At 39.5% G+C, this 23,524-nt stretch overlaps 1 protein-coding gene across 1 annotated transcript in view; it reads left to right on the forward strand.

Moving 5' to 3' along the window:
* NEO1 (neogenin 1) overlaps positions 1–23,524 on the forward strand; it is a 147,676-nt gene that overhangs the window by 90,788 nt on the left and 33,364 nt on the right. The window contains exons 7-13 of the mRNA XM_010571591.1: positions 6,120–6,339; positions 12,379–12,533; positions 13,073–13,221; positions 14,270–14,408; positions 18,528–18,577; positions 19,466–19,610; positions 21,008–21,118. Of these exons, the coding sequence (XP_010569893.1) occupies positions 6,120–6,339; positions 12,379–12,533; positions 13,073–13,221; positions 14,270–14,408; positions 18,528–18,577; positions 19,466–19,610; positions 21,008–21,118 (969 nt within the window). The remainder of the gene's footprint in view (positions 1–6,119; positions 6,340–12,378; positions 12,534–13,072; positions 13,222–14,269; positions 14,409–18,527; positions 18,578–19,465; positions 19,611–21,007; positions 21,119–23,524) is intronic.

Genomic DNA, 23,524 nt, shown 5'->3' on the forward strand with positions numbered 1-23,524 from the left:
GATTCAAGTTATAGAACTCACTGATGGTTATTTGTTTGAGTCCAACTCCTTGTGGGTATTCACGTGCTCCCCAGAACCATGGGATAAAATAGTGGCAGTAGGTGATGTCGGCCCAGAAGAAACCCTCGAAAGGAGCAGCTTGACAGAAGGGATTTGAGAAATTAGCAATCCAGATGTGTATCCCCGCGTCTTCATTCCGCACAGCAAAACGAGCTGGGAACCTTATGGTTTGCAAAACATGGGTCTGGAGAAAGAGAGAGACAGAGAGAAGGAATCTTCTCTGACACCGAGTCAGTGGGCTTTGGGCTACGGCTGTCTTAGCTGCGAGTCTTGGTGTTGCACCTGGGCAGCACAAATGCACAGCGCTACTTGTTGGAATCCTGCATGAAGTATACATACCACAGGTAAAAAATGTTTTTAGTGGAAGGCTAGGAAAACTCTACTTTCTCGTTTTCCTGCCCATCCTCACCCTGTTGGTGGATTGCTGGGTGTCCTGCAGTGAGTGGCCTTCAGTAGTCGAACATTACCTGTATTTGTTCAGTAGTTTAGACATCCTTCTGTTGCCTAGGTTACTACATAGGCATTAGAAAAATTACTGTGTGAAGCAGAAACAGGACTGCTTGAAATATTTTGCTTTGTTTTTAACTTATTTTTGTTAGCTTTCAACTTCGTTAGATGCAGACAGATAAATCAAGTGACTTTCCTTGTCTATTGATCCAGAATTTAAATTGTATTGCGACAGTTCTAATGTATCCTTTTAGCAACATTTATTTAACCTCGGTCTCCCTCCTCAGCCCCTGAGTGCAGTGGAGCCGCTGTTTAAGGAGTGATTCATTTTATGTCAGCTGTTTTGCTGAATGATTTCTTTCAAATGCTATTAAAGACAACGTGCTATATCTCGACTGTACAGCCTTTGTGTGATGCCAATTGAACAAGGACTTTTTCTTGATCCCTTAGAAAAACACAAGCTCAGAAAACTGATGTATCAGCAGTGGTTGAAAAGATAAATCTGTTGTATATATGTCTGGCATGCAACGTCGTTCTTTTTCCATGTTCTTAACATGTCACTTGCTGAATATGCCTATTTTACTTTTTTAAAATGAGGTTAATGTGAAACTGTGCAGGAATAGGCCTGCAAAGAATTTTCCAGAGTATAGTTACTTTTTTAAAAGTGATGAAATATATGTTAGAAAGAAGAGAGTTGTTTTGCATGTTACTTGTTACACCATGCTTAAAAGCTTGAAGTAATAAAGCTGCTCCCTTATTGGCATTAAAACTAATTTTAGTGTAATTACTCATTAACACAGCTCGGCACTGCTGAGCATTCTGCTCACACGGCTGTGTACAAATCAGTTTGTAATGGCACTCGAGGCATTTTGAGGAAGAATGGGGGAAGAAGGAAAGGAAATAACCTAGTCTTCTAAATACGTTCCACAGCTATCAACAGTACCAAATTGCTACCAAGCTGATATTTAATTGCAGCTTTCAGTGGGTGAGTTTTCATGCCTATTCATTGCTTACCTTACTTGTACGATTTACAAGTCCTTTGTGCTTTTATTTGGTTCAGTTTATTTTTCTGACGCCACTAGTTTTTTGTTGTGTTTGACCAATCTACCTATAATGCTGTCAGAAGGAATATTTCTGGTTTTGAGTCTTGGCGTGAGGATAAAACTGGGTTTCTGTTCATCTAGGAAATCTTGGCAGCTCTCCCAGACTCTTCATCTTGATGCCTGCAGGTTCTTCGAGCACTGTGTGTGGATCATTTAAGTAAAAGATGGATCTTTTTCATTACATAGGAAGACAAATACATGAGTATGTGTGATGTGTTTTAGATTAAGCAGGTGAATTTTAAAAATTTATCAGGGGAATAATTTTCCTTAAAGAAATTCCAGCATTTTGTTTCAATTTAATTATTTAAAAAAAAAAGCATCCTTTGTGTCAAGAGCATGTAATTTGAAGCAGATCACCCTACCAATTACCTACAATATTACCAAGACATGTAAGAGAAACCAAGTATTAATGTAAGGTGATGGAAAATAACATGGTTTGCAATTTGAGTGTGAACAGATCTCCCAGCTCTAAAAAGACAACTGCTGTACTAGAGAATGGTAGTCTGATACTGTTCTTTGGCGTTTTGTTCTTTGTAAGTTCATACAGTAGAAATTAATCTCCTGCAGTCTTCCCAGAGTTAAAATGAACAACTAAAGTAGCAACTGCCTGTTGTGCTGGACGTGAAGTGTTCGTTCTTTTTAAAAAATGGAGGCGCTTCATATGTTAAGTAGTTTAAATAAATGTGTGAAGCAGTCAATCAAAGAGTTCACCAGAATGGTACAGAAGATGCTACTTCAGAAGGCATTTGGCTATGCAGCTGTAAAACACAAGTTTGTTTTTATAACAGCTTCCCTCCAGATTATTCCTCAAACTGTTTCATGGTTTTAAATAATATTATTAATGTAATTAGCTAATAGAAGGGTAGGAAATTAAAGCTCTCTGCAAGAGGAAAATATTCAACTGAAGTGTAAAGTGAAATTTGAAATGAAATGGGAGTCAATCAAGCAGGTGCTCTGGGAAAGAGGCTGAAAACTACAGGCACCAAGGAGGTTTTTGCTGAGTGCTGTACCTTGTTCCTCAGTGGCAACACGATGTGGAAGGAGTAAAGGTAGATGTAGTGAGTAAGTCTCCAGTCCAAGGGAACTGTCAGCATGGGCTGAAATTTAAATGTGGGAGAAAGCTGGCTGATGTAACCAGGACCATAAATGTGATACTGAATTGGCACTCTAATTGTCGTTTAGGAGCAGAGAGATGATAGTTGGGAAGATTCCCTGACCCCGATGCAGGGCATTTGTCAATGGTGAACTCTGAGGTTCCCTCCAGCCCACTTCTCTGTTGGGTCTCTTTCTGCCAACATATTTTGCTGCTCTTCCCAGTCTGGTGTAACCTGCAGACCTGGTACAGGTGCTCTCTGTCCCATCATCCAGGTCACTGATGAAGATACAAAACCCTCTCTGGCCCAGAAATCAAGGCCTGGGTAATGCCACTCATTTCCTGGGCTGCCGGTTAGTCTTCACTCCATTCACCACGACGCTGGGACTCTGCTGGGCCAGCCAGCTCTCCCCATGCCCCACCATCCACCTGTCCAATTCAGATTTGGCTTTCCTAGTTCCACCTCTGCATGCCTGGATGGTGTTACTCTGTTTCCTTTGGTTAGCCATCTTGGTCTCTGGTTTTGCTTCCTTTACACTTTCTGTGTTTGAGCTGGGCCAGGAGTTCCCTGTTCAGCCAAGCTGCCTTCTTGCTGTGCCCATTTGTTTTCTTGCATGTAGGAAAATGGATTGTTCTGAGTTTGTGAGTGGTTTGTCTTTGAAGATCAGCGAGCTCTCCTGATCTAAGTTGCCCCTGAGGGCAGCCCATCCATGGGATTACACATGTCCTGTGACCATGCTCAAGTTTCTTCTCCTGTAGTTCAGTGTCTTGATTATGCCAGGTGCCTTCCTCGGTTTCCTCAGGATCTTAAATTTTACCATCTGAGGATCATTTCAGCTAAGGGTGCCATTGACTATCAAATCTCTGAACAGATCTTCCTTATTTACAAATAGCAAATGTAGAAGAGCATCTCTCCTGCTGGGTTATCCGGCACTGGTGTCAAGTTGTCCACAAGACACTTCAGTGTTTACTGCTTTGAGGAATGGTGATGTTGTAGGTTGGAGTAAGGTTTTAGCGGTAACTGTAAGTGCTGATAACTTTAGCTAGAACCTTTTCTGCCCTGAGATGCTGCTGTTGCTCCTTGGTATATGGTACTGTACCATTGAACAAGGGGTGAAGCTGTGTAATGAAGTATGCTGTACTGAGTAGTCTGCAGTAACAAGGTTATCCTTGGGGGCATAGGAGCCCTGTCTGAGCCCAGAACAGCTAAAAACATGGTGCATTTCTGTAAGAAATCTAATTATGGGAACATAAAAACAGTTTAGATTTTGCACTGAGTGTGAAATTAATGGTATAGTCTATTGATCGGGAGGGGCTTGCTGGAGAATCCTTAATTGTGATCTGTGGCTCTTACAGTGTGGCAAGGATAATTAGGAAGATATTCTTGAGTACTTGTCTTTTTGTGATCCATATTTTCAGTACCAAAAAATGCATGTTCCTGGTGCTGGGAGTCTTGCAGAGTCCTGTAAAGATACAGGTATTGAAATAAAAAGTCTCAATTTTAGTATGAAAGCAAGAAGGAACATGTAATTGAAATGTAATTAAATCGGTGATTGTATTTACACCAGTAGTTGTTGGGGGAGTGAAACTTTCCCAGTTGACAGAATGGGCAATATCCAAGAGAGGAGATAAAACATGAATGAGAGCTTCAGGAAAGGTGGAAGATGTGATGGAGCAGTAACAGGCACGCCGGCACACGGGAAGGGAGAAGGGGACATTGCCAGTGTCCCTGTGGAGCTGGGCCTCTGTTGTGGTGGCCATGGGTCCCCAGAAGTACACCCTTGTCTTTGTGGTGGTGTGTTCAGTAGTGTTTCATGTGAAACAATGAAGTGTCTCAGTTCTGCCCACATACTCTTATTATGTCGGACAAATCTGGTAAGAGTAAATGGCTTGTTCGTCCACCATTGTCAGTAGTTGCCTAAGAAATAGAAATGAAAAAGTGAGTTCTGCCAATTCAAGACCTACATATGACATGATGCTTTGGTTGACAAAGGTTTTTTTTAGAATTTAAAATCAAGTTGTTGTTGATGATGGACTTCTCAGTGCAGCTGAGGTGTTTGCGGTGTGTCTGCCTGAAGGTTTGGTTGCTCAGATAACTTTTTCTGGTTTAGTCAGGGTTTTTGCGTGTAGTTTTGTCCTTGTCTGTCAAGACACAAGTCCACGTGTTCTGGTAGTATGTTAGGTGGAGATGCTGCAGCTCTCAATAAAAGCTGTACTAGTCCTGAACTTCTTTCTGGGGAAAATTGGAGCCATTTTAGTTAGTTTCTATAATTAATAAGTGAATAAATGTATTTGGCAGCACGGAGTCCCTTGTGGAAAATGTCATCGGGTGGCTGAAGCTTGGTAAATAGTTAAGAATCCAGAAAAATTCAGGGTATCCTGAGCTTTAGGGTTTTGTTACTAATTGTGCTTCCTGTAATACTCTGTGGTAATTGGGGTCCAGCTGCTCAGAATATTACTGTTAGATTTACTGGATGGATTGCTTTAATAGGATTTGGAGAACAGCTATTTGTACGTTACAGCCTGTGCTGTTAACTTGCCAACCTTTTAATGCAATAATCCCGGAGATTTATCCTAGCTTTAAAGTAGTAATACAGGAAGACGTACATGACTTACCACAAAAAAAGTTTGCAAAGCCTTCGTATAATATGAAGCAAGAGTTGTTTATGCTTGTTAGTATCTTTGTAAAATGATGTAATATATGTTATGAGAGGGAGAAAAAGCATTGATGGAAAGAAAACAGTGACCTTAGTGAAGGTTACGAAAAACTCTGTATTTCCACTGCCATACCAAGTTTGTCACCACATCTTAACTGTTGGCAGTAGTAGAACCCAACCAGTTCAGAAAGCAGTTACCTTGTGAATTGACTTCAGTGTTTAATTGCACAACCTGGATGAGTTTGCACTTCTTAAATTAATTTTGTGTATTCGTCTGTCTTTTTTTTTCTGATTGAGAATAGTATAAATTAATTCTGCATGTTAGTTAAAGTAGAAAATTGGGTCTGGATGTATTTTTGAATAAATAATGCAAGTTGGGTTTTTTTTATTGGTAAACATTTGGTATTACATCTGGTTTACAAAGAAATGAAAATATTGTTTGCCGCTGGTACGTCCTCTTCTGAGGTCATATTTTATCCTCAGTTTTCACCCTTCCCTTTCCCTTGCCACTTCCATTACAATGGAGATTTGGTCTGCTTGCTCGACAGTGATGTGTCCTTTAATATTTCCCATTAGTTTCCAGTAGTTACCTTTGCCTGCATGTCAGCCTTCAGTTTAATGGCCTTTTTTGTGTGTGTTCATTTTCTTTTGTTTCCCATCGTGGTTTTGTTTATTTCTTTTGTGTTTTTTTTCTGTTTTCTTTTTTTAAACCGTGGTGATGTTTGCCCTTCATATTCCCCAATGTTTGCACATGACAAGATGTTGCCATCCCAACATTACCTCCCACTTCACTGACCAGTGCCACTAATGACCATCTAGCACCAGCTACAACAGGACCATTGCCTTCAGCCCCGCGGGACGTCGTGGCCACCCTCGTCTCCACTCGCTTCATCAGACTGACGTGGCGGACGCCTGTATCAGACCCTCAAGGAGACAACCTCACCTATTCAATCTTCTACACCAAGGAAGGTATAAACAGGTAAAGATTTCGACGTGTAAAACGGGTTGTGCTCTTTCATGACTCTTCTTCATGCTAGCTTTGCTTAGAAGCACTATGAACTTTACCTCTTTCATGCTCAAAGTCTTACAGGCTGTGGAGTCCGAGGGGTTGTGTCCCCTTCCCTCCTGCACCCTGATTAGAGGAAGTGCATTTTTATTTGCTTCGTTACTGCATATACTTATTCTTAGGAGCAATGCTTGTGCATGTGTTTGACTGCAAACAGTTGCTACCTGCTTTTAGCAGACTGCTTAGAAACCAAGAGCAAGCATAGACTGTAACACCTCTTCAGGAACACTGACACTGCTATAAATGCTGTCCACAGCGGGCACAGAAACATTCTGCAGATAAACCATGTGCTACTGAGAGTGAGCAGTCACTTCGTGCTTTATGTAGTCTGATTCTAGAGAGAACCATGTGGTAGGTGTTGGTTAAATGTTGATTCTCTCCTAGTAATTCCTGTAAATAGAAGTTTCATGTATGTGAAACATCCATGAGGTTTTGACCTATTATCCCAATGGTTTAGTTCAAGCTACCCATTTTAATTCCTGATGGGATCTACTGCTCGGAATTACAGTTTCAAATTGTTGTGATAAGTTCGAAGAAGTTAGAGCTAACAATCATTTTGAGCAATGCTTAATTAATTGCAAATTATCTTGCTTATCAGATTTATTACTCAAGAGAAAATTATCTGTCTACTTACTGACTGGAGCATGAGACTCAAAGTCATTTGAAGAGAATATAAAACGTGCTGCTATTTATGGTGAATTGCCACTCTTTCTTAATTCTGTAGATAGACATCTTGTCCAGGCTCATGACGATTAATTGAGGCAATTAGTAACATTTTCTTTGCTTCACAACTGTTGTTTTTATACTAATTCCTTACTTTGGTAATATTCATTCTTATTGGAGATATTTTAAGTGGAAAACAGGTGGGATCTGGCCAGCCATTCTTGCTTCTTGCCTCTAGTCCTTCATGTTCCTGGTTGTAACCACTCTACTGGCTGGGTTTTTAGAAAGTAATTTGCTGGAGATGGCTTCATGCCTTTCCCTCTACTGCTTTTGAGGAAACAAAATGCATCCCCTTCCACTACATAGAAGACTATAGAAATCTAGAAGATATTTCTCTTGGGCCAAAAGCATGCGCAGAACAAAGGGTAAGAGGAATCTCATAATTTGTGGTGAATAACTTAGGAATTTATAGGATAATCTGCAGAAACTGCTGTTTCCAGTTCTTGCACAGCAACCCTCCAGGCTTGAGTTAATGTAGTCCACAGAAAGTTTACACAGCAAAGTACTTAAGCTGGTCCTTATGCGTAAGCAGGTGGTTTCATCGACTTCATTGAGATCTTTGTTTGCTGAAGTGTCTTTCTGGATCAGGGTTCAGAGTAGGCTCTGAAAGATTTTTATTAGCACATACTATTTTCTCAACTTTATCCCTCCTTTGCTTTTTGGAAGTTTGTTGGGTTTGTTTTTGGTTTTTTGTTATGCCTCATAAAGACAGTTGGTATCACACATTTCACAGACTGGTATGAAAATACTGTGAAATCCTGCCTTTCAGCCTGGATTTAGAGAATGAGAACAATAAAGTGTAAAAAGAAAAAAAGTTCTGTTTACCATTTTGATGTTACATGGTACTTTTTGACCAGTTGGTTGGGTCTTGTGGAAATGTTGGTTGGTTAGTGGATAAAAAAATAGATGAGCATGTCACACACACCTAAGCAGGTGGAAATCAGAAAATTTTGAAGTCAAGCTTGCATGTGCAACCCTCCTTTCTTCCTTAGTTTAAATGATTGCTTTGTAGTCCTTGAATTATACATGATCATATATCTTTGCTGTGGTTTAAGTGCATATGTATCATCCCCTCATACTATTATGTTTTTGCCTACATGTACCGTTTTCATTGCATGCATTGCTGGATCCTTTTAGTAACCTAAGTGTTGTCTCTTCCTCGCTTGTATTTGAGCAGTGATCAGACTAGGTATTCGATTTATTCACCTTTTAAATCAGGCTTGTGAAAAAATGAAAAAAATATGTATAACATGGAATGGGTTAGCTTAGATATTCTGACATCTCTAAACCATCTTTAAAGGGCTGTAGAGAGTCATCTTCATATTGTGAATTGTAGGAGTGCTTAAATCTCTCTGTAGTGTACGAGGTGTGTGGTTCCTGAGGTATCAGCTGCCTCAACCACCGCTGATTTACGTTCCTTTTATTTTTATCTGTTCAGTGCAAGGAGATACACACAGAAACATGTTAAGGTGTTCCTTAACTTTGCCCTTTGAACTTACTTAGAGGACTGCAAGACACCTAGAACGTGAGTTCCCACCCCGTAATCATGGGGCACTCCTGCAAAAGGCTCTTCTGTGCCCCATCTCTGCTTTATGCCACCAACTGCTTCAGCTGCCAAGAGGTGCCTTCTGCCCCTGCCCCCAGAGAAATTACATACTTTACTTTTTAAACTCAGTGTCTACTTGCAGAACAATGTTGGCCCCTAAGTTGAATGCAACAGATGATTTGGAAGCGGCAGCAAACAAGGAATTCCAGCAAAAAGTGCTTTCATCACTTGTGAAATGATTAAAGCTGGGTTTGACAGTACGTAGTGTCTGCTGAGGAGGGGTGAGTGACAATAAAGATATGTAGGACTTGGGGGTTGCTCTCTTAACAGAGAAACTGAAACTGTCCATGGAAGAGGAGCATTTCAAAGCCTGGAAATCAGCTGTGAAGACAGCTTGTTTCTGCTTGTTTCACTGGCTACAGGATGTCACCAGCTGGTGGCATGTCTTCATGTTGGCTTGATGGTGTCAGAGGCTTTGATTGAGGCAATTACGTACAGATGAAGTGGGTGTCTCGTGGGTTTATTGTCACACCTCTAGAAGAACTGAAATAATCTGATCAGATAGAGATTAGTCTTCCTCATAGATTGTATAGTTACATGGTTATTTCATCCTTGCATTAGGTATTCCAAGTTGAAGACAGTTCCCCTGAAAAGGGTATGAAAATTCCAGTGTGTTGGGGGGGCAAAGGGAGGTTTGGTTCTGTGAAACTTTAGACAAGCACTCAGGCAGAACAACTCCAAACTTTCAAGATTTGGACAAAACCAAAAGAAATAGCTAGCACATTGCTGGTACAAGAGGGTAAATTACATGTGTGAGATACTAAAATAATATTAAACCCACAGTTCAACGTAGTGTGCTTCAAACACAGAAAATGGAGTTTAATTGTGAGTAATCACACTGTCAAAATGTCTCTCTGAGCTCAGTGCCAGGCTCTACAGCTGACGTGGCTGGCACATGATGCTCACTTCTTAATAATTCCCTGAAGGTTGTTTTTTATGTATAAGTGCAACTTTAAATTTCACGTTTCCAGTTTAACACTTGTTTCTGGTTTTGAACTGTAGGCTTTTTCCCTTAGGTACTTGATAGCTATTTTAAACCTTAAGTCTAGTTTACAAAGCTCTTTAGTTGGGGATTAAACTGGAATGAGTTAGAATCGTCATAATGTTCTGTAGGGTAATACAGTTATTCATATAGACCATCTGTTTTGTTACCTATTATGCCTACCTAAACACATCAGAGCTCGTAAAAGGTGCTCAAGGCTCCCTAAGAAAGGGCATAAATGAGAGATTCATGTAGCACTTAATTAGATTAATCTCAACATATTTTTAACATACTGTTGTGAGGGAAGGCACAGTTCCTAGTTATTAGTGAAAACTGCAATACTTTGACGTGTCTGTTTATTTTTTGATAAATGTTGTCTTTCCATTAAAATAATTACGGGTGTTTTTTTGTGATTTTAGATAATAACCTTGGACTGCTGATGTTTGGGTTTGGTTTTTTTTCTGGATAAAATCAGTGAGTGCATTTACACTTGAGGCAGAAAATGCAATATATTTTGCATGTCAATGGGAGATGAATGTTATTCCACAGCTGTGAATCAGTTGGCACTTAGTCTGGGTTTTCAAATACCATGATTGTATCTAAGACACGTCTTAAAGGAAATTATCCGTTTGAAAATGCATTTTCAAGCAAACATTTTGCACTAGCTATAACTGGAAAAGTTAGTAAGAGAAAATATTTACCTTTTTCCCTGCCCCCCCCCCCCCCCCCGTCACATTCTGTGGTGGGTGTGAGATTTCTTCAGTGTGTGTCTCACTTCTCTGTCAGCTTATTTCTTGCAAAAAATACTTTATAAACATTAAAAGAAGAATCTTTTGTAAACATTTTTAATTCAAATGTGCTATAATGATGCTGCTCATTTTACGATGGAAATTAATAAAAAACTGAAATAAAGCTGTTCATGCAATACCATTTTAGCTCAACTTTCATGAAGGAGAATATTCTAGAAAATGTGTTTTAAATAGATCTTCAGTTACAGTAAGTGTATTGTTTCCCTCTGTATAGATGTAGTGTAATAGTGCAGAAATCAACAGGGATTTCAAAATGTTTTCAACCAAGTTATGCTAAATCAACCATACCAATTGATTTAAAAAGAAATAAATTAAGAATGGGGATTTTGGCATCATATTTCTGTGATACAAACTAAAGCGTAATGGCTGGAAGGTGGTAGGAAAGGGGGGAGAGACTGTGGAATAATTTTGCCTGGGCTTCTGTATTAAAAATGATTTAATAGCAGCTAATCATCAGGATGAGAATTGTCTGCCCTCTGCTGTAGAGCTAAACAAAGTCTAGTAGACAAAAGGGAAAGAAAGAATTGTATTCAAAGCAGTCACATTTTCCCTTTATTTTCTCAGTGGGGAAGTTTTTGATTTCTTCTTTTGTAATAGTGTTTCTATTTGTATTTACAGGGAGTAGGTAGCTTCTTTTTCAAGGAAGGACAGTATGTAGCTGTCGTTGCCCAAACGTAGCTCCGTGAAAGTTCACGTGGCAACAGCAATGTGTTGGAAATAAAGGCTGGAGTTAGTTGATGATTAATCTTTTAATCTTCCCCTCAAGCCCGAACTTGATAAGAACCGATCGAGTTTCCTGAACTATGTTCGGCGCAAGACCGTGCTTCCGCGGGGGTGAAGCCGCAGGTTCCCCAGTGACTGGGGGTTGTGATGGAGGTTCACTAAACGTAGGGCTTTAATCCTCCTGGTGGCCTCAATACGCAAAGTGTATTCTCCCAGCTGGATTACTGCTTTCACCTTGCAAAATGTTGGCCTTTTTGCTGAGCCTGACAGAAATGCTCATTCCCACCCAGCGTGCGCTTTCTTTGGGTGCTGGCAGACACCCGGGGGGGTCCAGCAGCCCGTTGCTGTCTCCTTGGTGTTGCTGGAGGTGAGCGTCTTCACGCCGGTCTGATAGAAGCCTTTCTCACGGGCCTGATTCCTGGTGTGTGAGACGAGCGTGAACCCCTGCGGAGGGACGGTTTCTGCTCACGTCAGATCGAATGAGAGCAGTGGAGACACAGGCAGACGCTGCCTTTTGTTGACTCCGCTACTTGTGTGGTAATAGCATAAACGCTGTCTGCCTGGGCGTGTGTGAGTCAGAGCCCGTGGATGTTTTTTAAAAAATCTAAATATTAAGGAGGAACTAAGTAAAGTTTGGAGGTAGAAGAATACATTAAAACAGCTTCTTTGAAAAATACACAAAAAGCAGCCCCACAATATTAACAAAAATGCCTTAAATCTCACCAGACACTGTGTATGCCGCTTAAATATTTTTTCTTCTGGCTTTGGAGCAGGGTAACTATGTCACTATGAATTATCGCATGCTGTTATGAGAATAACAGAGAGACTACTTAGAATTTTGTGATGTCGAGTATAATTTATTCTTTTATGTCGGTGCATATTTTTTCTTCAAAGAGAAGTTACAAAATTAGAAACCGTTTGTCACCAGCAATTTTGGCATATTAACGTTTTATTGTGTAGTCAGCGCAGTATAAATAACAACATAATTAACACATTAGATATATTCAAAGGGGATACATCTTAGTAGCAACTATTCCTTTATTTACCCCTCAAAAATCCTCGTACCAATCAATAATTGTTTCTGTGCCCAAACCTTTTGTTTCCTAAAGGGAACGCATTGAAAATACAAGTCGTGCTGGAGAGACACAAGTGACGATCCAAAACCTGATGCCAGAAACAGTTTATGTCTTTCGAGTTGTGGCTCAGAACAAGCATGGCCCCGGAGAGAGCTCAGTACCGCTGAAGGTGGCAACTCAGCCTGAGGGTAAGCGGTAAATATTTTGAGTCTTCTTGACTTCGGGATCAATTTTGTTTGTTTTGTTTCGTTTTCCCTATTCATTACCTTTCCCAGAATAAGTCAATACTCTTAAAAGTTGCACTTGCAGACCATAGTTTCAAAATGATTTGCCAGGTTGGTGTGATTATATGATTTATTCTCACCATTAAGAACTGAGAAGACATTCCTTGTTAAATTCTCAAAACTTTCTGTTATAAGAGGAATACTTTTAAATTGTCATTAACTGAAAGAGAAAAAAGGAATACTTCAAGAAAATGCAAAGTCTGTCATTTGTTAGGATCATTCAGGACAAAAGGAATCTGACCCAGGGAGCCGGATCTCCTTCAGAAATTTGGTCCCACCTTTACACCCCACAATGAATCCATGTGAAATGCTGAAATGTGGAAAAAATGCCCATCTTTTAACTGGAGTTAATCAATAGTGAAAGTTGATGCTAAAACAATTAGCTCCTAAAAATGTTAATGGTTAGGCTTGGTGACTAGCAGAGTTTCATGCTTACATTTCAGTTCAGCTTCCTGGCCCAGCACCGAATATCCGAGCGTACGCCAGTTCGCCCACCTCCGTTACTGTCACCTGGGAAACGCCATTGTCTGGCAATGGAGAAATCCAGAACTACAAGCTCTATTACATGGAGAAGGGACAGGACACTGAACAGGTACAGAGCCTGGCTCTTCCTGCGTGATACGCAATGGCGTTAACAACCTTTTTATTATGGTTTTACCTTAAATTTCTAAAGACACCTTGTGAAGTGTTCATTTTTCTGATAGCCTGAATCTGTTAGCCTGAAATATGGAAATAATTAAAATTAAAAATCCAGCATGAAATGTATGTGTCTTGAAATTAAAACAATGTAATTTTTTTTTTGTGATGGCTTATTTAGATATTCATCAGCATCAGGTAGCTTTTGGGGAAGTCCATCATACCACGAAAGGAGAACGCAAATAACAGCTCTATCATCACTTGACAGTTGTGGTTCAGATGGTGTAAAGGATGCTTGCATAGTTTTCATAGGTTGGCTGGTTTTTAGTGAAGTAGGCTAACTACTGATTTTAGCATGATCCTTAATATGAACTGTTCTTGAGTTTTTAGATCCAGGGATTGATATTTTGATAGTGCTGAGTATCTAACTGATTAAATTTTCTTATGATTCTACTGGAAGAATCCAGTATGTTCTGTAGAAGTATACAGGCTGCCACCTGAGAATAATCACAACTTTGGGAGGATTAATCCCAGTCACTTTATTTCCCATCTGACTGCATATGAGTATGATTCCAGCTTTAAAAAGTGAAGGGAAGAATATTTTTGTTAGCCTTTAAAATAACTTTTTACAGCAGTTTTTAAATAGGAATGTTGTATTCCTCAGATAAAATTACCTTTTCTCCTTCTGCATCCCCCTATTCAAAATATAGTACTAATTTTTACTAACAGGCAAGTTTCCCAAATTCCTTTTCATTTACAGAAGCAGTGTCCGTGTTATGTATGATTTAAATTGGATAGGTAGAATTTTCTCGTGCAAGCTCACTGTTAGCCTCTTTACAAGTCCCGGCTGTGTATAAACTGTGGATTTAATCTGCAGGTGCTACAGAAAGGTGTCATTCCTGCTTTTGACTTTGAGTCTTACTGTACTGAAATTCTTAAGACATTTATAATAGCTGCAGACCTGGTTCTGACCTTGACTTATATTTATGTTTCTTTACGAAAAGGATGTTGATGTTGGAGGACTCTCCTACACCATTAATGGATTAAAGAAATACACAGAGTATAGTTTCCGAGTGGTAGCTTACAATAAACACGGTCCTGGAGTCTCGACCCAAGATGTTGTTGTACGAACGTTGTCAGATGGTAAGCTGCTTTATTCTAGTTCCGCTCCACCCCACCCCCGGAATTATCTGGTAATTTCCTTTAAGTGAATTTTTAACCAGACTTCTATGGGGTTTTGTTCATTGTTGCCCTGTTTTATTAATAACGTCGTTGTTGCGTATGGCCATACGTGGTGGAAGTTCCCCCAGAGGCTTTCCAAACTGGGTGAAGGAAAATTACCATACCTGCAAAAGTATCTTGTATTCTGATTATGAAACAACAGTGTCCTTCATTTCAACATCAGTAGTTTATTTCATGGGTTATTGAATCTACAAAGTATTAGGAGCAGACAGAAAAAGCGGTATATTGAATGCAACAACTCCACATTATTTTTTAGGTTCTATAAGCAGACTTTTGCTTGTGGAGTGGTTTTATTTTAATTGTGGTCATATGGGAAAATGTTGCATGTCTTTGGACTCCAGCACAGAAACTCTTAAATCAATTGCATATAATAATGAAAGCACAAAGTGGTAACTGTATTTTCTGTAATGCAATTAAAGAGGTAATGTGAGCAAATACAGATACATGAACAATTGTAGAATGATCAGAGTTCATGTTAACTTTTATTTTTTATAGAGAAGTTTGTTTATATGTAAAAAGAGTCAGACCAAAAGTGAGCCTAGCCTGGAATCCTCTCTCCAGGAGTCACCAGAAGCAGAATAGACGAGCAGAGAGGAGTATTGTCCCAAATTCTCTCTGTCTCCAAAAGTTTGTTTCTAGGGGACTTCTTGAATCTGCAGTGGTTTCTGTCTTTTATTAATTCAGTTTCTCTTTCATGAAACCCTGTCAGCATCCTCCTTAACTCACGTCAGCTTTTATCATCCACAACATTAAGTGGACAAAGATTCTATAAATAATTTTTTGTGAAAAATCAATCCTTTTTTTCTGTTTTGAACCTGCTGTATGTTAGCATCATTTGTTGCCTATAGCCATACTGCCTGACAGAGCGAATAATCAGTGTCTACCGCTCTCTGTCCCACTCCTCATTTTTTAGACTTCTGCTGTATTCTCCCTCATTCATCTCTTTTCCAGATTCCAAAGTCACGGAAATGGTTAGCCATTTCTTTTGTGAAAGTTGTTTCAACCTTCAGTGCCCTTTTCTGAGCTTTTTTCTAGGTTTTTTGTTCTCCTCTGTGCTTTTAAAAATGGAGGTAGAGGGGACTAAAATCGTATCAAAGATGCAAGCGTGTAATTACTGACTGACGTTTTTGGCTTATTCTGAGCACTGAGGTGATATTTTTGGGGTAGACGGATCTTGGTGGAATTGGTCTGCTTAGAGCCATCATTTTGCACATAGCGGTAGGATCATTTTTCCCATGTGTGTAACTTTGTCTACCATGAATTTCATCTGTCACTTCAATATCCAGGCACAAAATATCCTAAGGTTTTTCTGCAGTTCTTTACCATCAGATCTTGTCTGTACTAACAATTGTCACCTCACTGCTCATCCCCCTTTCGTCACTTAGGAATGTGTTGAGCAGCAGGGGTCTTGGCACATACCGCGGTGGAGCTCCACAGGTCATCTCCCACCACATATGTTCTTACCTTCTCTTTCAACCAGTTGTTTACTCAGGCAAGGACTTCCCTCCTAGCCCCTCTTTGCATTGTTTCTTAAGACCTCTCCAGCAGGTTTACAGTGTGGGATTTCCCTTTAAAAAGTGACAAATATGTATTATTACTCCACATATCTATGAATTTCATGCTTTATTGTAGCTTCAATTTATTTGCTTAATATGGGTTTCTGACTTACTACTTGAAGTTTCTCAAATGGAACCCCCTTTTAAATACTGGCATCAAATTTGCCATCTCCCAGTATCGAGGTAATGTGTGAGAGGTTACATGTAAGTCACGCAACCGTTTCGCTCCCAAGTTCCTTGAGAAATCCTGGATGAATAGCATCTAACCCTTGGCAACGCGCTGCTCTTCGTTATGTCTGACTCTTCCGTAATCCCTTATATCGACATTTCCGTCTGAGAGATCCTGTAAGTCCCTTGTAAAGGGTGTCATGGAAACCTCTCCTCTTCCTTTCGCTCGGTACGAATGCAAAGCAGATAGTTGTGTGGTCTTATCGTTTTCTCCCTGTCATACCCTGACCGTTTGCTAACTCTACAATTTCTCTAAAGGGCTTCCAGCTCCTTACTTGTTTGAAGAATTTATTACTGGTTGTAATGTCATTTTCAAGTTTTCCTGAAGTTCTTTCTGGCCCAACTTACGTTTTCACATTTAACCTGTAGAAATTTATTTTCTAAAGCTTTCTGAAGAATGTTGTCTTGCTTCTTACAATCTTACAACCCTGCTGCTTAACCATGCTGTTCTCCCCTGTCAATCTCTCAAATCCTTCCAGATGAATGATGCACGTTTTCTTCTTGTGTTTTCTTATTGTGGTGTCTGTAAGCAATCTCCGTTGTTTCCTACAGGGATTTCTTTCTAAGCTTCCTTTAGCTTCTATTTAACAAGCTTCCGCATTTTTATGTAGGTTTTTGCTCCTAATCTGTTACAGTGGTTTGTTGCAGGATAGCTCTTCGTGTATTACAATTTGAACCAAGGTTTATGTGCTGCTTATAAGGATTCCTTCTCTTCTCATGGTCTTCCTGATCTATAGGGAAGCAATCATGTATTACAGCTAGAAGTGTAATCTCTGCACATCACACCCTGATGGAGGGCATTTCTCTTACCGACTGGTCCTTGCAGTCTCTCTGAACCACCAGCATGTCATGGTCCTCCTGCCTGGGTGGTTACTGTACAACGTACCAGGCTAGGCTATGCCTTTCCTATTGAAGCGTGGTGTATCAGCCCATAGGAAATCCATTTTATTTGTCGGCCTGGTTAAATTCTTAATCTGGTCTGAGCCTAAGCTTACTTTGACATAATATGAACTGTGCACATGGTGAGATACGTGTATATGAATACATTTACATGCATGTATCCTTTCCTGTGCCCTACTGACTTTCTCTCACCAAGACTGCAATATAGGCATTCATTATTAATCACTCCTTGTGAAACCCATGAGTTTTTTTAAGGTTGTTCTGAAAGTAGGCACCAACTGCGTAAAAGCAACAGCAAAGCAAAAAAGCTTAGCTTTATTTCATTTCCTCTTCTTAACTCCTGTTGCTTTTTAAAGGATGTAGCACTTAATCCCTAGGTCTGGTGATTTCAGACTCAGTTCAGTTGGCAAGAGAGAAGGAAAAACAAATCCTTGTCATCTCCATTTCTGTTGTGGGACAGTGCGAGAGGGATATTTATTTAACCACACCCCAGTGTACCTTTTACTTATCACAGGGCTGCTTTCACTTCATGCACCCAGGAGAGTGTTTTCTTAGGTATTGTTGTGACTGGTGTGAGTTATTTGGAAAATACATTATTCTGACCAGAACAATCTTTACCCCTGTTGTGCTACTTCCCTGTCCTTGTGCTTTGCTGGAGCCTCACCTTCCTGTCTTTGTTATCTCTGCCTTTGAGATAACATTTGTGAGTCTGAAGTGCTGTGATGGGGATTTCCTCGGTCTCAGGTTCTCTCTTATATTGCCTTTTTGTCTAATGGCGTTTAGCTGTCATGACCAGCAAGTTGCTACAGGTAGTAAAGAACTAACAAAGAGTGGAAGTTTAAGAGCAGAAACTGTCTTTGTGATGCACTTCACCTGTTCAGTGACACAGAGATGGGTCGCCTCTGAGGTTTTCCTGTTACAGAAAACCCTAACAACAAAAACCATGGCTAGAATTTTAAATGCAGGTTCCCAGAAACAAGCATGTAAATTAAAGATTTGATTTTGAAAAGTACGGAGCGTGATCTCTTTTCTTAAGAGTTGATGGGAAGTACCTTTACATATAAAACTTTTTTTATTTAGATACCTGTGATAAGTAAAGACCTGAATAAAAACTGAGTTTGTTCTTTGTGATGAAAATACATAAACCTCCTAAGCCAGTCACTCTATGTCATAAAGTACCTCTGGTAGAATTTTGTAGTTACTTTATATAGTGTCTTAAACCAGAATGGTTTGTACTTTCATAGTGAATGATAGCAGAGAGTAGTTGTGTATGGAAATACAGTATTTGATACAGTATATGGAAATTTTGGAGTTGTAATTCCTTCAATGTTTCTAGTCCCCAGTGCTCCACCACAGAATCTAACACTGGAGGTACGGAATTCCAAGGTAAGGTGTGGAGAATCTCCTGTTTGTAATGGGTAAATAAAAGGTTGGTGGGTCTTAGGTCGATCAAATTTTAGGGCTGCTTTGGGTCTTTTTTTCTACCATGCTGCTTTTCAGCTATTTGAGTTGCCCAACAGGAGCATATCTGAATGTGGGGCTTGAAGCATTAGAAACTCCAGTCCAGTTGTGGATTGTACTTATGGAATGCAGTGAAGACGGGGACAATGTACCAAAGCATGGAGGCTAATGAGGAAAGAGGTTTAATCAGGCACAAAAGCCAGAAGCACCAGAGCTTGAATGCATTCCTGTTGATTAACTATTGTTTACAGTGTGTGTGCACACATATGCATGTTTATACTGTCCTGGGCACTTCAGAAGAGAAAATTATATACTTCGTCATTATGACTTTAGTGATTATGATTGGAGATTTTTTTAAAAAGCCTTTTTTTCAAAACTCTCTTCCAAATACCTTCTTTTATTGCCTGTATGATTAAAAATAAATAACTTCATGCACATAAACTACAGGTAACTTGTACCCCTTAGAGAAAATACCAGTTCCTAAAGATAGATCCTCAAGTAAACCATGTCTTAAGATAACCTGAAGAAAATGAAGGGGAAACCCAAGAGGCTATTTGTGAAACTGGAATCAGAAGGTCTAATAGGATTGAAGCGCTTAGAGTTGAACTTCTATAGGAACGTGTATGACCTGGGCTGCTGCTGAATCATAGGTTTTTTACTTTTTACATATAGCCTATGGTTTACTGTATGAAGAGGCAGTATTTTCTGTATGCATGTTTTTCCGTCTTGTGTTTCATGAAGTATTAGCACTAGAGTAGTTTCTCTGGCTGCGTGGGAGGCGATGACTTTGTAATGACCTTCTACCTTCCACAGAGCATCATGCTACACTGGCAGCCTCCTCCTGCCGGGACACACAGTGGACAAATCACTGGCTACAAAATTCGCTACCGTAAAGTGTCCCGCAAGAGTGATGTAACAGAGAGCATTGGTGGGACCCAGCTTTTTCAGCTAATTGAAGGTGAGCTATTATTTGCAAGCATTTGTTATCAGAAGGGGCTTTTCAGGTGCCTTTAGTGGGCTGAGGCTCAGAGGCAAGTTTATGTAGGGTTCTTGCCTTGGAAGAAAAAATGAAAACACTTAAAATGAACATTTGTAGGTTATGAGGTAGCATAGGCTGGCTAGTGATAACTGAAGTCTACTGACCTGTTTTCTAGCCCTAATTTTGCCACTGATTGGCTAAGTGGACTGGACAAGTCATTTTAAAACCTTTATAAAAGGCATGGGGGTTGCACGGAGAAGATGGTCCTGAGCTCATTGTGTCTGCCTAAGTGCCAGAAATAAACGTATGGAGAAGGATGCCAGAGAAATGCAGTTTGGCTGCGTGGTTGGCAGACTCCCCTGTTTGCATGTGGGTTTAAGGCAGGGGTGCTCTGTCTTGGCAATGCTCACCAGCAAGCCCAGCTCAAGAGTCCTATGAACTTCTTAACTCAGGCATCTGTGCAAGTCATCCCACCTAGTTTCACTGACATCAACCTTTTTTCTTCTTTCTGGCATGAATGTAATATATCTGTCTATTTTGTACACTGAAAAAATCCAGTCTAGTACATTACTTAGTAAAAATTATATATTGTTACCAGAACTAGAATTTTGTTTAACAGAAATAAAGAGTACATGAGAACAGGAGCAAGACTACGTTTTGTTCATTTTTTAAATCTCTGTAAATGAACAGTTGGTTAAAAGAGAAGAAATTGTGCCTCTTAGAAAACTAATATGCACTTTTTAACAGGATGTTTTGATTTGTTCTCAGAAAACTCCAGCTGTGACTCAGTAAGTTTCAGTTTTCTCACAGAGTAGTTGATATGTGCCTGTGCCTGTAACTAGAGTGAGTGTATTTTTGCCAGGAACAGGGCCTGTTTAAGAAGTTCCATATATCAAATTTTGAGTGCATTTTCATACTGCTTTGATTATTGATTATACATTCTTATATACAGCAAACAAACTGTTTGCACAGTTTGGTCACTTGCTGTCGATACTCTACACCTAGGTTTAGTTATGGATGCATGCAGGTGGTTCTGCACTTAAAACTAATTAATAGCCAGAAATTAAAGCTGGCTGCAAACAGTACCTCACAGTCTCTTCCAGTGGCCCACAGGGACAGGCTGCAGAGTGTCACAGCCCTGGGTGTCTCCAGTCACAGTTTAGCTGTTACGTCTTAATTCGTGTCAGCTTCTTTACCGGAGCTGCACTGTGGGTAGTGCTTTTCCATTCCTGACCTCATGTTATGCTCAAAAGGCAATGGTGGGGTGAAAGGCTTTTTGCTGCCAGGTTATGCCTGTATTTTAATTAGGAACTGTGATTCCTGTGCTCACAGCTGGAATTCCTGTGTTGATATCTCGCATACTCTTTGTCTCTTAGGTCTTGAACGAGGTACGGAATACAGCTTCCGAGTAGCTGCCTTGACTGTTAATGGTACTGGACCAGCTACCGACTGGATATCAGCAGAAACGTTTGAGAGCGATCTAGATGGTAAGATCTTAAATGTGAACATACTTGTGACATCAAAAACATTAGAATTTGTGGACAGGGCACAGTAAAGTTTGATTGCCTTTAAAAAAGGCAATCCTGATTTTGTTCAATTGTTTTTACTGTAGTCTGATTATACAATGTGCTTTATTTATGATTAAGTGAAATTAATTTCTATTTTAACACAAAATTCTTGACAAGTCAATTAAATGGCTTGAAATTAAACCCTGCTTCTACACTTTCTAGTACTGTATGTTGGCACTATGTTTTTTCTGCTAAGAAATACCCAATTATCAATTACAATGTCAGTGTTTCAATATTTAAGTAATAATACATTATAAGATTAATATAATAACAATAATGGCTCAATTTTTATATTGTAATAAAATTCATCTTGTTAATCATGCAAGGGTTTACATGCTATGAAACAGAGGCAGGAGGACTGTTTTCTTTGAGGGAAGTAAAATAGTAATTATGTATTTACGTAGCACCTAAGTTATGCTAATGAAACCACTGAATTATACCTCAAAGAGTTCAGAGTAGTGAAAGGGTATTCGGAGATGCCGTGCATCAGTTGACTAGATGTAGTCCTGCTGGCTGCAGTTTGCAGTATTAGTGCCTGCACTGTGGTTGCAGACTTGGAGTTGTAAACTTTGTCGAATGTGAGAGAGATGCCACAGTAGGAAAGAAACAGTGGAAAATGTTGTTGTCACCCATAGACCTTTGCAATCCTATCATTATGTTTCATTGGCACCATACTCTCTTACAATATTTCTCCTGAATTTTTTTTTTGCTTAGCCTCTTTTTCTAAAGAGAACGTTTGACCCCCAGTAATTGTTATTTTGCTGCTTTAGAAGAAAAGGGAGATTGATTATGTTTTCAGTACTGATAGACTAGTAGAGACCATATCTTCAATCAGAAATGAAATATCGTCCACCAAATCCATATATTCATGATATGTGGTATACAAAACCATGTTAACACCTTGTATTTCCAGTGTAGAGTTTTAACAATAAAAGTAGATGTTCAGTGAAAAATTTTGACCTTTGATAGTTTCTCCAGATGTTTGGTATTTACTGCACTAGACTAATTTGCAAGTGGGAACCTGATTCTTGCAGAATTCAAATGAGAAGATTTGTGAGCATCTCCCAGAATCTGACTAAAAGCAATTGAAATTGAAGTGCCATTTTTAAAAGGATGGCTGGGGCGGATCTCTTTGGAACTGCCTGCATGGAGCTGGTGATTCTGGGTAGACCACTCCTATTTCAGAAGAGTGTTTAATTACTGCTGTTGCACAAAAGGTACCTTATGCATTTTGCAGGCCAGTCTCCCTGCCGGCTTTGTTAAAGTAGCTGGAGGGTCATTCTAGCTTAATGCCACGGGATCCAGTAATGTCTTTGAGATCTGTGTGGCTTGAAATTCAGTTATACTGGCAGCTGGAAGACAGAATAACGGAAGAGCTTCAATACTTGTTCTACGCTGTTGGAAGATTGCTTCAACAGTCAGCTGATTGAAGCCCTTGGGAGCCCATGCTTTGTGTTACGCAAAGTTGATGCTCAACTTAATGCTTGTCCTCTTACTGCTTGCTCTCCGTTGCTTAATCAAGAACAGTGCAAGATCCAATATTAACAGTAGAGTTCAGTTTCGTAGTTCCTTAAAATTACTTTTTAGAGTTGAAATTACTTTCACCTGTGTGTTTGTCTAACTGGATATGACACAACCTTGCAGCTTTGAGAAACCACTACTTCTCTAGACTGAAGTAGAGCTCTGTAAATGGGCAACATTTACACAAGGTAATGAAAATGTACTCTGCTTTGAATTAGAGTTAACAATACTTTGCCAGAGGATAGCATCAGGATTAAGTCTAAATAGGGCAGAAGGTGGGAGAAGAAAAGAACCTTTTCATTCTGTGTTGATTTTGTCATTTTAATTTTTTTTCCAAATTAGAATGTTGCAGTCCTTTCAGGAAATCTAACTTTATGCATATTCTTTACAATGAAAAAAAGTAATAAAAATTCACAGTTGATACAATGCAACATGGTATTCATATCACTCTGTATACCTGTATGAGATGTTTGTGTATGTGCATACTGGAAAGAAGATGTATATTTTTTGCTTTTCTTTAGTAAGCTCACCATGCAAATGTATTTACAGCTAATCTTTAATTTTTCAGGTTCAATAGACATATAAGGCATAATTCCTTTTTATTCCATGGCTGCTTTTTGAATTTAAACAGAAAATAATTCACTTTATAGTATCATCAATGTAAATGGGAGCCAGACTGTTACAACTTAGCATTAGGAGGGCTGTGTAATTTTGTAGGGGTGGTGCAAGTCCCACCAGGAGCGCATGTGCAAGAGGTGTTAAACAGTTGTACAAAGTTTATCCCCAGTGCACTAACTTCTGTGC

Source organism: Haliaeetus leucocephalus, unplaced genomic scaffold, assembly GCF_000737465.1.
Source record: "Haliaeetus leucocephalus isolate CR32 unplaced genomic scaffold, Haliaeetus_leucocephalus-4.0 Scaffold339, whole genome shotgun sequence".
NCBI lineage: Eukaryota > Metazoa > Chordata > Aves > Accipitriformes > Accipitridae > Haliaeetus > Haliaeetus leucocephalus.